This window comes from Giraffa tippelskirchi, chromosome 5, assembly GCF_054371585.1.
Source record: "Giraffa tippelskirchi isolate mGirTip1 chromosome 5, T2T-mGirTip1v1.2.pri, whole genome shotgun sequence".
Taxonomy (NCBI): domain Eukaryota; kingdom Metazoa; phylum Chordata; class Mammalia; order Artiodactyla; family Giraffidae; genus Giraffa; species Giraffa tippelskirchi.
Window position 1 is genome coordinate 17,643,331 of NC_137279.1, and position 16,723 is coordinate 17,660,053.

The window sequence follows — 16,723 nt, forward strand, 5'->3', positions numbered from 1 at the left end:
CAACAATAACCCTCATGATCTCAGAGCTGACTGGGAGCTGTATCTGCCACTGCCCAGCATCAGAAGAGACTATCATACTGCCTATGGAAAACATCAAAATTGAAAGTTCAATTGCTACTGGAAGAGTACTGCTTTTGCATCATCAGAAACTCAAAAAAATTGTAAGGTAAACAATCATAAGTTGGGGACTGTTTATATAGTATATATTATTTTAGGGACATTTAAAACATCCCCAAGCTATTAATATTAGCAAAAAGTCAAAAGATAACAATTGTTGGTGAGGATGTGGAGAAAAAAGAACTCTTGTGCATTGTTGGTGGAAACGTAAATTGGCGCAGTCACTGTAGAAAATAGTACAGAAATTCCTCAGAAGAATTAAAAATAGAGCTACCATATAATCCAGTAATTTCACTTCTGGGTATTGTGTCCAAAGAAAATGAAATAGACATTTCACGTTCAAAGAAAATGAAATCATTACCTCAAACAGATGTCTACAGTCCCACGTGCATTACAGTATTATTCACAAGAGCCAGATACGGACACAGCCTAAATTTCCATCAATGAACAAATGGATAAAGAAACTGTGATACAGATATACGTGCATGCACACACACACGTAAAAATATTATTCAGTCTTTAAAAAGGAATTCCTACCATTTGCAACAACATGGATGAACCTAAAGGACATGATGCAAAATAAAGACAAATGCTGCATGATCTCAGTTATATTGATTATACTAATTTTTTGGAAGTGGAAGTCATAGTAACAATGGAAGGAATGGTGGTTATAAGGGACTAGGGGTAGAGGAAAGGGGAAGATATTGATCAAAGGGTAAAAACTTTCAGCTACAGATGTATACATTCTGGAGACCTAGTATTCACCATGGTAAATAATAAGGCATATATTATTATATTATTACTATATTAGCATATATTAAATAATAATGCATAACATACTTGAAATTTGCTAAAAGTGTAACTTTCAAGTGTTCTCACCACCAAAAATAAAAGAGTAACTATGTGAGATGATGGATATGTTAATCAGTTTGATTGCAGTAATCATTTCACAATGTATCAAATCATCACATTGTATATCTTAAATATATACAATTTTCATTTGTCAATCACAGTTTAATTAAGTGGGGATAAAACCCACAAGACATCACCCAGGTGCACTACAGTCTATACCATGTACTTCTGAAACACTATGCAGAAGCTGTATCTTTACACACTAAATCACACTTTAAATGCAGTGGCAGCATTTTCTTTTAGAAAAATAACCTTCAGAAGATCCTTTTGTAAGACAACAGATGTTTTTAAACATAAAGAGTCATACTACTTATCTGTTTCCTGTATACTAAGGGATTCAACGCTGGCTAGTTTCTATTTATACATTCTAGTCTATTACACCTTCAACCTTTCCCCTTTCACTTAACCATAGTTGACATGAAGGTTAAACATATGACAATTATGTCTGTTGCACAAGACAATGAAAAGATGCAAGTGTTTCTAAACTCTCACTCTTGTCAGATTTTACCTGCCCCAACTCCTCGGGGGGGAAAAAAAAAAAAGAAAAAGGTCTTCTTTGCTCCCCTCTGCCTTTGGTCAATAATAACAGTAGCTCATTTCTCCCCACTTCTCACTTTTCCACCCAGCTCTTAACTTGTCCTCACAGGTTTCAACTTCTGGGCAGCGGGTAGAGGAATTTCCATGCTACGCCCTTTGCTGCCACACCCACAGAGGACCCACGGACTGCCCCCTCGCCTGCAGGTACCAAGAGCAGCCTGATACAGAGACACACGAGAAGCCACAAAAGCCTGAGGAGGCATGCTCACCATCACCAGTCCCAAGGCCCATCACATATGCTGACACCAGCACCAGATTGGCACCCGTAGAGGTACACTATATTCATTTTCAAAAGCAGAATTATCAAATATTTAAATAAAAGTGCTGCCATCACATACACCACCTATAACACAATGTAGTCTTACTATGTTAATTTCCAAAGGGATGTGTTATCAAACATTTTCACATGATTCAGTTTTACAGCTTCTCATATTATAAATATGCATAAATCTGTAAATAAATAAATCTGTAAATCATTAAAAAACATCCTCTGTTGTCAAGACATGAGTCCCAACTATCATTTCAGAGAATATACTTAAAAGAGTCTTTTAACCTCCTAAAGAAAACTGCACCTGATAGCATCCTTTGGCCCATTATGGGGGTTTTCCCTCATGCCAGGGCAAGCCGCTTGCTTTAGTGAAAAGACTCTTTTGGAAATGTATGTTCAGCACTAGCAGAGCATAGAATGGGAAACCAGAAGCAGTAGCAGCCAGACCTTGGGTCCACAGCCTCTGTCTAATGCCATGTGCATCTCCAGAACGCTTGCACTCCCCTGCAGCTGGCTCAGCCATGGCTCAGTACCATGCAAATCTTACCCTTGAACTACTTCCACCTCCTCTCCTCCATAGAACTGTCTCCCCCCACTCCCAGGTTCCTTGCACCAGCCACTTCACGACCCCACAGATGCCACCACGTACAAAGAAGAGATGGGAAGAGGACTCACCCACTGAGGACCACGATGAAGTCCATGACATTCCAACCATTGCGGAGGTATGAGCCCTTATGGAAGATGAACCCCAGGGCCACGATTTTGATCCCAGCTTCAAAGCAAAAGATCCCAATGAAATAGGGTTCTGTCTTCTCCTGCAGAATGAAGAACAGAGATGTTGGTAAGAGGAGGACTGCTTCAACCAAGGCACTCCCTGCCTAGCTACCCCTCTGCTCTGACTTTTCCTCTCTCCTACAGGACACCAGGATGCCTGTGCTGAGCCAGCCCCGTATACAGATGGGAAGTGGGGGTGCTGCAGGACTCACAGTGTGCACAAGAGCAAGGGAAGCCAGCTGCAGAAGCGGGTGGATGTGGGGCTCACACCCAGGACCAGCTGTCTTCCCAAGACGAAGACTGATGGTGCTAGCTTTGCCTTGAAGGGGCTGGCATTCCCACAGATGGTCATCACTTACGCTGGAAGGTTAAGAGTCCTTTCTCATCCATGAGTAATCAGACTGGAGCCACTTACCCATTTGTTTGGATTTTAAGCATTTTGTTTGTTCTTTAGGGAGAGTACTTTAGACACATGGATAATGTCTTTACAGAGAATATGGACAAACATTTCGGAAGTTCAGAACCATGAAGGCACACAGGCTTTGAGCATCCTTCATCCTCTCTCCTTTACTCTCCCTTTTCCCTCTCATTCTCAAAGTCCCCCAGGAAGAGGAGAGAAGTAAGCAGACCCTGGGCCTTTCCTTTCTTCTTGCCGGGCTGCCATGGGCTGTAGACACAGAACTTCATGGGAACAGGAATTTAAAAGGTCAGTCCTCTTGTCTCTATGAATCCCAGTGGGACTTGTTACCAACCTGTTCCTCAGCAAAGAACAAATTCACAGAAGTGCAGAGTAGGAAGAGAGAGAAGGGGGCCAGGTGATGAAGCAAAGGAGAAGGAAACCAGGAAGAATAGGAACGGGGGAGAGAAAGATGAGAAGGAGGGAGGCACCTACCAGTCTGCGGGACATTGGGGTCTTGTCATCCTCAGGAAGATGTTGCTCCAGGGCCAAGACGATGCAATTGGCAATGATGGTGGCCAAGATCATGTACTCAAACGGCGTGGGAAAGGAGGAGTTAAGAAATAGAATCACCAAAGAGAGGACAGCCTCCAAGATGGCTGTGTACATCCATACACAAACTTTATCAACCCACATCGTGTCTGTGCAGTCAGCATGATTGACAGGAGGAGACAGGCAGGCAGAACAGTGGCTGGTCCTTAGCACATGGAACTAGAACCGTTTCTGATCAGACTCTGCACACAAAGCATCTTCTCAAGGAAAGGAAGAATGGAGTCAGTAAATAAGGAATTAGTCATATGGCAGACATTCTAGATTCTTAGTGAATTCAGCGACATATCCGGGAATTAACCAGGACCGAAAAAGGAAGTGGGACAAAGAGAGGAAGAAACAATGATGCTGTTGCAGGCTCCGTGTTCTTCTCTGTCTTCAAACCACTGATGCTCCAGCAAGGATCCAGCTGTGGCTGTTCATGGCTGTCTCTGGGAATCACACCTGGAGTGCCCTTCTCTAGAAGCTCTGCTCAACTGAAGAGAAGAAGGGCCCTTAGAAAAGGAGCCATTCTCTCCATGAGCTCCCTTTTATTTTAATATCCAGTTCAGGGTAATATTTAATGGGTCCAGGAGAAACTAGCTTTGTCCCATCTTATTTTCTCCTAAGTTTCTACATCTAAAGGAAGCCGAGATACATATCATGAGCCTGCATCCAGGGCACCGAAGTTGGGGCCTCTAGGAATCAAACTACAAATGAGTGGATAATGAATTCAGGCTTTGTTTTCCGCTGCATGTTTCAGAAAAGAGGTGAGTGAGCTCCCTGCGACTTTTGAAAAACAGGACTGTGATTCTAGTGCCAGCATCCTGGCTCCCGCAGAAAGGTTGTGCTGTAAAGCCAGGGGGAGGCGAGAGTAGGGAACTTCTAGAAAAAAAGGAGAGGGAATCACCAGCTCCAGAGTCATTCTGCACATAGGATTTCATTCTATAACTACTGTTGCAACAAACAGGAGTGAGCTGCTGCCGCTGGTCTTGTCGAGCAACCTGTGATCTGGCAGCATCAGGAATCCAGGCGGGAGAGACAGGTAGTAAGTGCGGTGAAGCAGAGGGAGGGGAAGCGATCTTGTCTCCCCCCACCCCCATTCAGGCTGGCTGTGCAGGATGTGGGGCCCAGAGCCCTCCCTAGGTGGCACAGAAGGAGGACAAACCATAAACATGTCCCCCGATGCCTCACCATCCCCACCAGGTTATATGTGGCTGTGAACATCAGTGGTCAAAGGGGCACTTGCATATCCCTGACAGACGGAGGGGGGAGGGGGGTCCATGCAGGATGCGACTCGCCTGCCAGTTGCTCTGCTCCTGATGCTACAATGGTAGGTTGCAGGGAGTGAGACGGCTGGCTTGCATCCGAGCCTCTGGAACTTTTCATTTTCATTTAGCAGCATCTCCTCCCTGCCCCCATCCATCCCTGAGTCACAGCTCCAGCAGCTGGCTGTCTTTCCTTCCCACACACCCAACACTCGCCCGGGACTCATACCCTCAGGACAGTTCTGCCAGCCTCTGCTGTCCTGCAGGGCAAAGGAGCCAGATCTGAAAACGACATGGGGCTCAGAGAACCTCAGAGCCAGCCTCCTGCCTCCACACCCCACTGTGCTCACTGAGACCCACTCAGAGGGGAGCCTCACTGCACCACATGGAAAGCCCCCCAGCCATCTCGCCATTTCTTCTGCTTCGGTCTCTCTGGGTACCAAGCTAGGCCCCTGAGAGCCAAACGCTCTAGCAAACACACATCAGAGATGCTCATCTCACTTAACATGCCTACTTTCTTGTGACAAGCTCCCCCACACAGCTCACCCAGGAGTACCAGGGACCACCAATCACAGCGGGGAATTCGTCTCCCTCCCATCACAGGCTTTAACCCAGAGCTCTGAACAAGTCCAGAACGACCAGGACTCAGTGGCCCATAAGCCCTCTGAATAGCCTAGCCTGTCCTGGGCTTGGTTCAGGCGCTGATAATTCCCCAGATCCGATCGGTAAAATGGAGATGAGAACAGGGCAGAATTGGTCTGGGAATACAGGCCCTTTCCTGAGAACACCCGCAGGGGATGTGTGTAAGATAGGGAACCAAGAACATGACAACAAGTCACAAACAGCAACACAAGTGGAGGACACTTGGGCATGTTTCTAAAATGCAGGCCACGGAATACTAGCGCTAGGAATTTGCAATCAAATGCATGTGGGAAAGTCTGGGTTCGGTCAAGGTGAGCCGGTTCCCTCCCAGCAGGGTTCTTGGGGCCTTTAGTACTACTGTACACAGAGTGCCCCCTCCCCCAAAGGGGGCTGGCAACAGTGCACGGCCCTCCCAGACTTCTTCATCACAGAGCCCTTCTGTCAGAGCATCTCTCTTGGGGATGCTGTTCCTAGGAACACATCTGGGGAGCCCTAATACAAAGGGCAGAGCTCACTGCCAATCACCAAGGGTCAGGGAGATGAGCACGGTGGCTCTGACAGGAGCAAAACTAAAGCCTCTTTCACCTTATGCTGTGTCCTTATTTCTAACAAAAATGTTCAGAAAAGTGTTGGGCTCGATCAGCCCTCCACCACAGCTGGAAGGCCCACGCAAGCTCAGCAGGCCCAAGGAGCCCAGCACAAGACCTGGAAAGTAGGACCAAAGACACACATGTTCTCATCCAAGCTGCAGATGTCTTGAGTTCTCACCGGTCTACTGGGGGTTCAGGCTTCTTCCCCTGAACACCCTCGAGGGATAACCACAGACTTGAAAGTAAAGGAGCTCTTAGTTGCTGACCTCAAGGCAAGGCCACTCCTGGTGTCTGTGCACCTCCAAGGCTTTCCACCCTGCAATGCCCACTTGAGCTTCTGGACCCCCTCTGCTACCCATCCTCACACCCACTTCACACCTCTGCATCCCGGCCAGATAACCTAAGCGCAGAACTCCCTGTTAAGACCAGTAAGCTCACCTAGCCCAGAATGTCCAGGTGCAGACAGATCAGCCTTGTCGTAGACGCAGGGCGAGCCTCCTCGGCAAGGTGTGGCCATCTCCATACAGGATGCTCACAGCAGGAGAGAGGCTGACAAGTCAGATTTCCTGTGACTGGCCAGGTATCTGGATGGCTGAGAATTCATGAGGGCTCAATAAATGGCATCACCCAAGGCCTAGGAGGCTAGAATCTAAAAGTGAGAGTTTGGTAATTCATAGGTTCTGAGAAGACCCTGTTTCCACATCCTCCCGACCCAAACCCTCTGCCTGCAGTCTGATGTCTAAGGGCCCAATCAGAGCAGTGATCCTTTGGTTTAAAATTTTGAAAATGTCAAATACACACATCCTTGAGAAGGATGTTCCTTTAGGCCTTGTAGAGCGCCTCAACCTCAGGATGAATTCACGTCTGGGGCACTGAAGAATCTGGGGTGAAATTATGGTGCAGAAGTAAAGATGAAACTATGGGAATTCAGTTTATCTGTGGACTAGGTGAAAGAAAGAAGGGGGCCAGGGAAATCTTAGGAGAGAAGAACAGGAGCGATCACCCAATTCTACCCAGGCCCCAGCCACTCCCCCTCGTAGCTCTTCCCTTCAACCTCCCGTCTGCTTCTCTCTCTGAAGAAAGTACAAAGAATGGGCCCTTACATCTCAGTGCTTTTGCTTCCTCCTGCAATGGCCTTTCTCTTTTCTTGGTCATGTATCAAGATCAAGGTGAAATATCACTTGGCCTATAAAGGCTTGTCCCTGTGCCCCCAGCCCTCCGCAGTGTGCAATGTCATCATCACATTGATCTCCCCAAAGAAACTCTACCTGGAAAGCAGGGGCGGGGTTTGTTCACATCTCCAGTGGTGGGGCTCAGCAGAGCTCCAGACACAGAAGAGAAGCGCTCAGTGTCAAGTGCAGGCTGAATGAAAGGGCGGTGCCCCTGTCTGTGAGCGGCAGCTCCGCTGAGGAGCCATCATAATGACCAGGCTGTAGTCACTCCCGCTGGCTTGGACCCCCACCTCTGGGAGCTGACTCGGGGGCACTGCTCCCAGTCTTCCTGAAATAGAACTTCAGGCCCTTAGCAAGGGCTCTGATGTATCTCCCAGGGGAAGAGCCTGGGCTGCAAGGAAGGGCCCACAGGGCACAAGGATGCACCTCACAGGCCAGACAAAGACGTGCTCAGAAAGGTCAAAGGCGACTCCGCATTGCCAAGGCCTCAAAGAGCAACGCCCGTCATGAAACAGAACGGAAGTCCGTCCAGGACTCTGATGCCTTCTGCCCAGGTACTTAGTGAGTCCCATTATAGTCTGTGCCTGACATCAAACGCATATTGGAGAACACTCCCTGGTGTCCAGACTGCTGGTGGCCAGAGATCTTGATCAAATGGGGCTGATGGGGTAGTGAGGGAGCTTGCAGGCAAGGGCTCTGCCTAACTCAGGTATTTCTGCGCCCCAGTGTCCAACATGCAGTGGGCACCCCGTAACTGGATTTTAACTAATTAATATATTAGTCAACTGACAAGTGAACATAGGAAAACCAGAGCCACAGTTGTCCTTACAAAAAGCTACCTGTACTTTCTCTACACAGTATACCCATTTGAATGTTGTGTGTTGCATGCCATGTACACATATTTGTTGTTCAGTCACTAAGTAATGTCTGACTCTTTGTGATCCCACAGACTGCAGCACACCAGGCTTCCCTGTCCTTTACCATCTCCCAGAGTTTGCTCAGACTCTTATTCCTTGAGTCGATGATGCCATCCAACCACCTTATTCTCTGTCATTCCCTTCTCCTCCTGCCTTCAATCTTTCCCAGAATCAGGGATTTTTCAATGAGTCAGCTCTTCACATCAGGTCGCTCAAGTATTGGAGATTCAGCATCAGTCATTCCAATGAGTATTCAGAGTTGACTTCCTTTCAGATTGACTGGTTTGATCTCCTTGCTGTCAAAGGGACTTTCAAGAGTTTTCTCCAGAACCTCAGTTTGAAAGCATCAATTCTTCAGCGCTCAGCCTTCTTTACGGTCCAACTCTCACATTCGTACATGACTACCAGAAAAACCAGAGCTTTGACTATACGGACCTTTGTCAGCCAAGTGATGTACACGTATTAACTATTGAAAGAAAAAAAAAAAAGAAACCAGCATGCATAGAAGATCCCTTTAATGAAAAAAAAATTTGATAAAAGCAAAGGAAAAAAATCTGTCTTGTCAGAAGGATAATAAGTTTTCTTGGGGTAGTAGGATTTCTTCTTTGCTCCTTAATGCATTGTGTTATAATGAGCATGTAGTCATATACAGTTGTGAAATCAATTAAAGCTAGATTTATTTTGAAACAAACAAGTAAACAAACCAACATAAAAACCCATCCCACCTTGAGGGTCATGTAAATTATTAGCACAAGATTTCTGGGAGGATCAAATGCAGGAGAACAAAGAGACTGGACCAAATGAGGAAATGGCCATGGAAGTTCTTTGAAACCTGCAAAGCTGCCTCCTCTGCATCTGTCTCGCTGTCTTCTTGCTAGGGGCCTCATTTTATAAACTTTCTTGGCAAGCTCCCCGAACACGCCTTCACTCCTTTCTCCCTCTGAGCCCGTTAATGAGGACCTGTGTCACTCCAACTCTCCCTTCCCCATCTCACAGCTTCAAGACAATCATTAGGGAAATGATAAAAATAGGTTTCCTTATTGATTTATCTCCGTTACCCAATGCTCCTTCCTTCAAATGGTTGACTTGTTTCCTTAGCAACACAGCTAATTCAAGCAGCACGACTTGGCCTGCACACCTGCTATTTGTTCATCTCCTTTCCTGAAGCCCAGAGAGCAGGGGCAGGGGACAGGGAGGGCTGCCCTCCAGGTGAGCCGCTGGCTACCACGGTGGCACTGGCTCTGCCTGTCCACAGAGCCCTGGGGGCCGGGCCTGGCCTGGGAGCTGTCTTCCCTCTGCCCACCCAGCAGGGCTTCCCCATCAACACCCCACAGGGACTGATGTGCAGGTACAGGACTGGGCAGGACTTGGGGCCCACACAGCAAACCTGGGTGCTCCCAGAGAGACAAGCATCTCTACACTAGCTGGGTGCTGATCCTAGGTCCTTTCTACTCTCAGCGGCCTCATCTCAGAGCTGTGAGGCTGGAACTCCAAGGAGACTGAATGAGCTCACAGGGGCCGAGGGCCCATCAGTGACAGGCAGGCAGATGGAATGTTGTGCTCTCATTCCAACCCCAGGGCTGGTGGAGAATGTGCTTCTGTAGGGGGCAGCCTGTGGGTGCCTAGGCCATTCCTGTAAACTCCTGGGGGAGTCCAGAATAGCATAGTCTCGGGATAGCAGGCCTCAGGACCCATCTTCATGCCTCACCCCAGGACCAGAGCACACTCCTATGGGCAAGTCTGTCTCCTTTCCTCCTGTCCGTCCTCAACTCTTATTTGGGGATGCCCAATTCTAAGAGATGGAAGCAAGTCAGAAGATGGCCTGGGCATCATTGTGCACGATCTTCCTCTCCTCCCTCAGCCGCACAGACATATTCTAACAAGTAGAATGTTGACTCAAAGACAGTCTTGGGGCAGGGGGTGCTGCCAAGTCTGTGATTTCTTCAACACCAAAGGGATAGTTTAAAAACGAATGATAGTGAAATCTAGCTATCCAAGACCTTCAGGCTGCCTTTTTAATGTGAGAAGAATCAGAATCTCTCTCGTGACCTGGAATGCCATGGAGAATACGTAGCTTGGCAATGGAAACCAGAGCCACGGTTCTCCATGCAAAAGTCACCCCAGCATGGTACTCAAATCAGGGAAAACCACCACCACCCATTCCTCCAGAGCCAAACAAGGACAACATGAGGATCGAAGTCTAAGATGACACGTGAATACACACATACTACTATGTATAAAATAGATGATCCACAAGGGCCTATTGTATATATAGCATAGCAAACTCTGCTCAATACTCTGTAATGACCTATAATGGAAAAGAATCTGAAGAAGAATAGCTACATGTATATGCATAGCTGAATAACTTTGTTGTACACCTGAAATGAACATAACATTGTAAATCAACTATGCTGCTGCTACTGCTGCTAAGTCGCTTCTGTTGTGTCCGATTCTGTGCGACCCCATAGACGGCAGCCCACCAGGCTCCGCCGTCCCTAGGATTCTCCAGGCAAGAATACTGGAGTGGGTTGCCATTTCCTTCTCCAGTGGATGAAAGGGAAAAGTAAAAGTGAAGTCGCTTAGTCGTATCTGACTCTTTGCGACCCCATGGACTGTAGCCCACCAGGCTCCTCCGTCCATGGGATTTACCAGGTAAGAGTACCAGAGTGGGATGCCACTGCCTTCTCCAAATAAACTATACTCCAATATAAAATAAATATTAAAAAAAAAAAAAACTTTGAAAACCGTAAGGTGCTACACACATGCACAGTCGTTTTTATTCTCCTACTAAATCCATCTTTAAGCATCAGCTGTGGCTCCAAGTTTTGGGGGAAGCATCTGTGAGTGGTCAAAGCCTCCGGGAGTGGGCTGGCTGACTGCAGCCAGGGGCTGACATTGAAGAGACCCACAGCAATAAAGGATTGAAAAGAAAATTATGGTAATGGGTCTCCGGGAAAAGAGCAAAGACATTCGGCCCAGAACCTCCTGGGAATACAGAAAGCACAGCCAAACAGCAGTCCCCAGAGGAGGATTTATGAAGCTGATGGCTCTGATGCAATCTTTCCCAGTGATTAGAAGGGACATTCATCACACCCAAGGCCAGGGCTAAGAACAGGAGGGGTTGAACCATCATAGAGGTCTGGCTCTGGCTCCTACAGACCCTGATGGAAATGCAGTGAGATAATGCTGGTGAGATCATATCCCCTGCCTGGGCCATGGAGAATGACACATTTGCCCTGGAGGGACCAGGAGTAGAGCAGAGACGGGACCTCATGCCTAAAACCCAGTCATGGACAGGGCCACCACCATCGTCTCCCCAGACACTGTCTGCGCCCCTCCCAAGAGGCCAGTATTCTCAGGAATAGTTGTCTCCCAGCCTTTCCACACACGCCGTGTGTACAGTTCTTCAATGCCTCCCAGACTGAAAAGAAAATCCAAACCAACCCTCGTAGGCCTGGGGCCAGCTCTCCTTCCTGGAAAGATGTTTCACCTTCTCTCCAGATCATGGGATGAAGTAGGAGTGACTATGAGATAAAAAGATGGTGAGCCAAGAGGGCTTTCTAACACTCTCAGCAAGCCTTCGCAGCTCTGCCCTACCTAGGTTCAGAGGTTAGAGGTCAGGTTCAGAGGTCAAAGGCCAGGTTCAGAGGTAAGTCATGGTGCAAGGGAGCCTGGGCCCAGAGGCTAACATGCTCCCAGATGGGCTCCTCCTGGACTTCTTTGAACCTGCTTCTGTGGCTGACCCAGCAGGACACAGCATCCAAAGAAGTCTCATTCAGAAAAGGAAATAAAGAGAGACACTGCATTCTTTGGGGTTCTGAAGGGTTACTGATAAATTTTTCAATTTCCTGAAAGACAGTGTTAAGCATCTGAATTTATCAATGTGTGAACCACTCTCATATCTGGGGCAAGTCACGGCCTCAACTCCACCCCCATCTGTTTTCTCAGTCCTTGTTTTTAGGTTTCCAGTCTCTGTCCCAAGCTGATCGATGGGGTGGATGACACACAGCCACTGAAGGGCAGGAGGGCTAAACCCCAGTGTTTGTTCCTGTGACAGAAGAATCAGTACACAATTCTGACTGCAATTCTGTAAATCCATCCTGGATCTGTGCTCCCTTTCCCATCCCCATTACAGCAGAAACACATTGCTAACAAGCAGGAAAACAAGGTGGAAGGCTCTGCATACTTCGTGTTGTCCCATTTCATTATCTCATCGCTTTCCTTATTGGAATTTTTCTCACCACCCAACTCACCTTAAAAAAAAAAAAAAAAAATCAGATTGAAAAACCAAACCCTTTTCTCTTTTTTTTAAAACAAAACAAAACAAAACAAAAATGTGTCATGTGACTTCCAGCCTTAACATCAGTTTTTTAACTTTGGTTTCCATGGTGGTGGGATGCAACCTACCATCACCATGACAACAGCTGCCTCTGTTCAAATTCACCATCTGACAGGCAGTCCTAGACACACCTCTCTCCCTCTCTCTCTATCAAGAAGATGGAAATGCCATTACACCTACTCCTAAAGACTGAAATCCTAATGAATGAAAGACAAAGGAAGCAATGTTGAGAATATAGCGAAGAGGCAGAGAACCCCCCAAAAAGGCTTTCTGTTTGCCCATACGGCCCACTGCTCTCTTAGGGAGGTCAATGGACTCAGTTACTCAAAACAAAGATCCCCAGCACTAACCCTGCAATGTTGGCTGTGTAGCTGCATTGAACTTTTCATTGCTTTTAGACCAAACAATTCCCTCTCACTCCCATGTCCCTGCCCTCTATATAAAATGACTGAAAGGAAGTTCACATCATTGCCAATGTGGTTAACCAGCGCTCAGTCTCAGCTGAGCCCCAGTTCCAAAAGGATGGGAAGGGGTGATTCTGTGAAACTCAGCCAGCACCGGCTTCCCTCTCTCTCTTTTCTCACTAACAGACAGCTGCATAAGTCTTAACAAATTCCCTTTTTGTGTGTCATGCTGAATCCTGGACTCAAAACGCTGTCATTCAACACAGAGTTTTGGTGATCAGGAGACAAATGATTGAATGCTACAGAAAAGGGAAGAAAGGAGAAATATTAAAAGCCTCTGGAAGGAAAACAAAACAGTGGTGGGAAAATTACCTGTTTCAGAAACCAGAATCTGTGTTTTGATGACACTCTTACGAATTCAAGCCCATCAAGCCTTTCTGGCAGCAACGTGTGTTTTAGGCAAAGAATGTGGGCTGCCATCAGCAACCACACCCAAGACTGTAGCCTACTCCACATCCCCAATGACTCTGTGGGGCTCAATGGTACTCTGAATGCAGAAAGAAAAGGGAAAGCCTTCTGTGAAAGAGTCCACAGATCATCTCTGGCAGAAGCTTTTGTTTTCCTCGAAAAACCCTGCTATTGCACCTGAACATTCAAAGACACCTATGAGCCTCCAAACCACATGAGAAAATGTTGAAAGCACTAAGGACTCTCAGCTTATAAAAGGAAGACTGGAAAGAGACATCATAGCTCTTATCAAATATCTGAAGGGCTAGTTTGTCAGAGGGGACGCTGAAATTGTCTACGTTCTCCCGAAAGGCAAGGCTGAGACCACTGGGTGGAGCGGCCACCCAAAGGCAGACCTGGGGCAATTCAGAGAAGTTCCACAAGCAAATGGACTCTTTTGTTAAGTAGTAAACTAAGTGTTGCATGAATAAATGTTTAAAAACCATCCTCCCTAAAGGGAGAAAAGCCCTGGTGTGTAGTAAGTGTCAATTTCTGGAGTGTAAACCTGTCTCCATGGCAATCTCAAGCTACCAACTTGACACCCATGCACACGAAGTTGGGAAGAGATACACACAATCGAAACCCACAAGCTGTGACCAGCCAGTTCCACACACGACTCACCGCAAACTCCACGTTCCTAGGAGACCATCAAGGATACTAGAGATGCCTAAATTTGACAGCAGTGGAGCTGGACAACCCTCCTACAAACAAGGAGTTAACAAATGGGAAGGAAGAAAGTCAATGGATCTTCAGTCACTTGCTCAAGAGCCTCCTGGGTCAGCAAGACTCACTCTGCCCCTTAGACTCGAGATGCTCCCCTAGTAGACCTGTCTTCTGGAAGTCCGAAGCATTACCCTTAGCACAGAAGGCTGGGAACCTGTGCAGCCAGATGTGTGCAAGAAGCAGCCACAGGTGAACCGTCTGCCAGCATCATGAAACAGAAGAATCAATCACCCCATTCTCTCAGGCTGAATTCCGAGAGGCCCAGGGGGCCTCTGCTATATCACTGTGGCTATAAGACAACTGGGAGGAAGCAACCAAGACACATGATTAAAAGCATATTTCAAAGAAACAAATCAGGCAAAGGCTCTCCTCTTCTTCTAGATCATCAGTGGATCTCAGTCTGTCAAACAGCAGAACCACCTGGGAGGCTTTTAAAAATTAAAGATACAGGTATCCCATCTTTAGAAATTCTGATTTAATTCATTTCAGCTACTCTCTAGGCATCAGAATTTCCAGAAGGACCCAGGCTGATTTTCACATGCAGTCAGGGAGAAGAACACTGCCTTCCATGGTGAAGGCAGTGACAGCTAAAGATGCCCTCAACTCACGTGAGATAACAAAAGAGGAAACTAGAATCCCAGGGGCACCTCGGTAAGAAATGAAAGGTGTCTCAGAGTTCCGTTAGCTAATCCGGCACACTCATTTTATAGATGTAGATACTGAAATCACAGATGGAATAAGATTTCTCCAGAGCCAGGACCAGAAACCTCTCTGGATTCCTAAAAAGCTTAGGAACCTATTATCAGAGCAATCAAATAAAACTCCCTTAGCTTCCTGGCTTGAATGGAGGCTTCTAAAAGAAAGGGATCTTTTTATTGAGTTTACTTCTCTATCCCTACTTGACTGTTCTCAAGAGCATCTCTCTTAAGGTTAGGGTCTGGATGGTTTACTCTCTCAGGACCACTGAAGAGTCCAGAAAACACTGTGAGATAAGTACAGGCTGGAGCATCCATTCTCCCATCTACTGAGACGTGATCCTTGTGCTGGGTAGAAGCTCATTGCCTGTTAACTACTACCATTTCATAACATTCTCAAGCAACATTTTGGGAGAAGGAAATATTAGCCATTGTTCTGAACCACTGCCTCCCATTCTCATAATCCATTCTCATGGATTGCCTCCCAATCCCATTCACGGATTCAATTGGATCCGTGCTGGTTGGCTTCTCTTGAATTTTCCTTCTCTGGTCCACTCCTCCTTTTTCTTAATTAAGTCCTTTCTTATTAATCATGATCCAGCCTTCGATGCTCCAACCTAGAGAAACACTAAAAATATATACATGCTAACTAAAAACAGGAGGAAAACATCCCAGAAAGAGGACGAAGGGATAGAAGGATAAGGAGTAGACAAAGACTGAAGAAAGCACAGAGGAAATGTGATTATCAAAGTCCTGAACTGAGAGTCACGAGCACTGGATTCCAGCCCTGTCTCCATTACTGAGAGACCAGCGGCAAGTCACTTCACCTCTCTGACCCTCAGCTTTCTGACAGATAAGTGAGGGTTTGACTTGAGTTTCTCTTAGGTCCCTGTAACTCTAATATCCTATTAGTCTGTTGTGCTAATAGGTAACATGACGGGAAGGGAAGTGAGACGGAAAGGAGGAGCCTCCATTATTACAATGGAGAGAAGCCCCCTTTGGAGAAGCTACTAATGAGGACATCCAACAATAACAACCAAAGCAGAGTCCTGGCACACCTACGAATACCCTTCAAGTGTCTATAGCGGAAACATTTCTAAACTTTCAATAAGAGAAGCTCCGTGACAACTGGCTAGTAATACCTCCATGAGATAGTTAACGAAAAGTCAGAACCCTCAAAATGGTGGCCTGGGGTGAACTTAAGGCTGCTTTCCCATAAACCTACCAGAAGCTTTTCCTACACTCTCTACTGGAATAGTAAAGTCTTTTCTGCAGCCCCTCTGTCCCCACAATCCCCATTTTCTTTAACTAGCCACAAAGCCAGAAGCATTCAGTACAAGATGAAACTTCAGAAAAAAAGTCATAAAAGTTGCTTCCTCCCACTATGGGTACCCTGGAAAAGGGAGGGCTGAGAATAGATTTTTTGAGGGCTGGAAAACAGAAAATGGACTTTCTATGCTAATATTAAAAAGAAAAGGAGAATTGGCATTTCCAAATCAGAAGTCCCTGCAGAGTGATGAAGAGCGTCTGACAAGGGAGCTTTTGGTGAAGATAGGAGACAAAAATAGCAAAGAGCCCCAATTCCAACTGATGCTCGCATTCCAATGACACAGGGCAAATTGTCGCAGACCCATTTCGTGGTGATAGGGAAGAGATCTTTGCTCTTTTCCCATCTACTGATTCCTTACTCCTCCATGGGTTTAGCCTCATACCCAGCAGGTGCTACTGATGCAGGCAAGCAGTTCAGGGTCATCCTAAAAGGATGCTCTGTTAGGGAAGAGTACTTGCTACTCTTCTGGTCTGATCCGAGGCA

General features: G+C 46.6%; 1 protein-coding gene across 1 annotated transcript in view; it reads right to left on the bottom strand.

Annotated features, from left to right (window-relative positions):
• CACNA1E (calcium voltage-gated channel subunit alpha1 E) overlaps window positions 1–16,723 on the bottom strand; it is a 659,107-nt gene that overhangs the window by 293,783 nt on the left and 348,601 nt on the right. The window contains exons 8-9 of the mRNA XM_081485817.1: window positions 3,561–3,666; window positions 2,570–2,709 (exon numbers count right to left, since the gene is read on the bottom strand). Of these exons, the coding sequence (XP_081341943.1) occupies window positions 2,570–2,709; window positions 3,561–3,666 (246 nt within the window). The remainder of the gene's footprint in view (window positions 1–2,569; window positions 2,710–3,560; window positions 3,667–16,723) is intronic.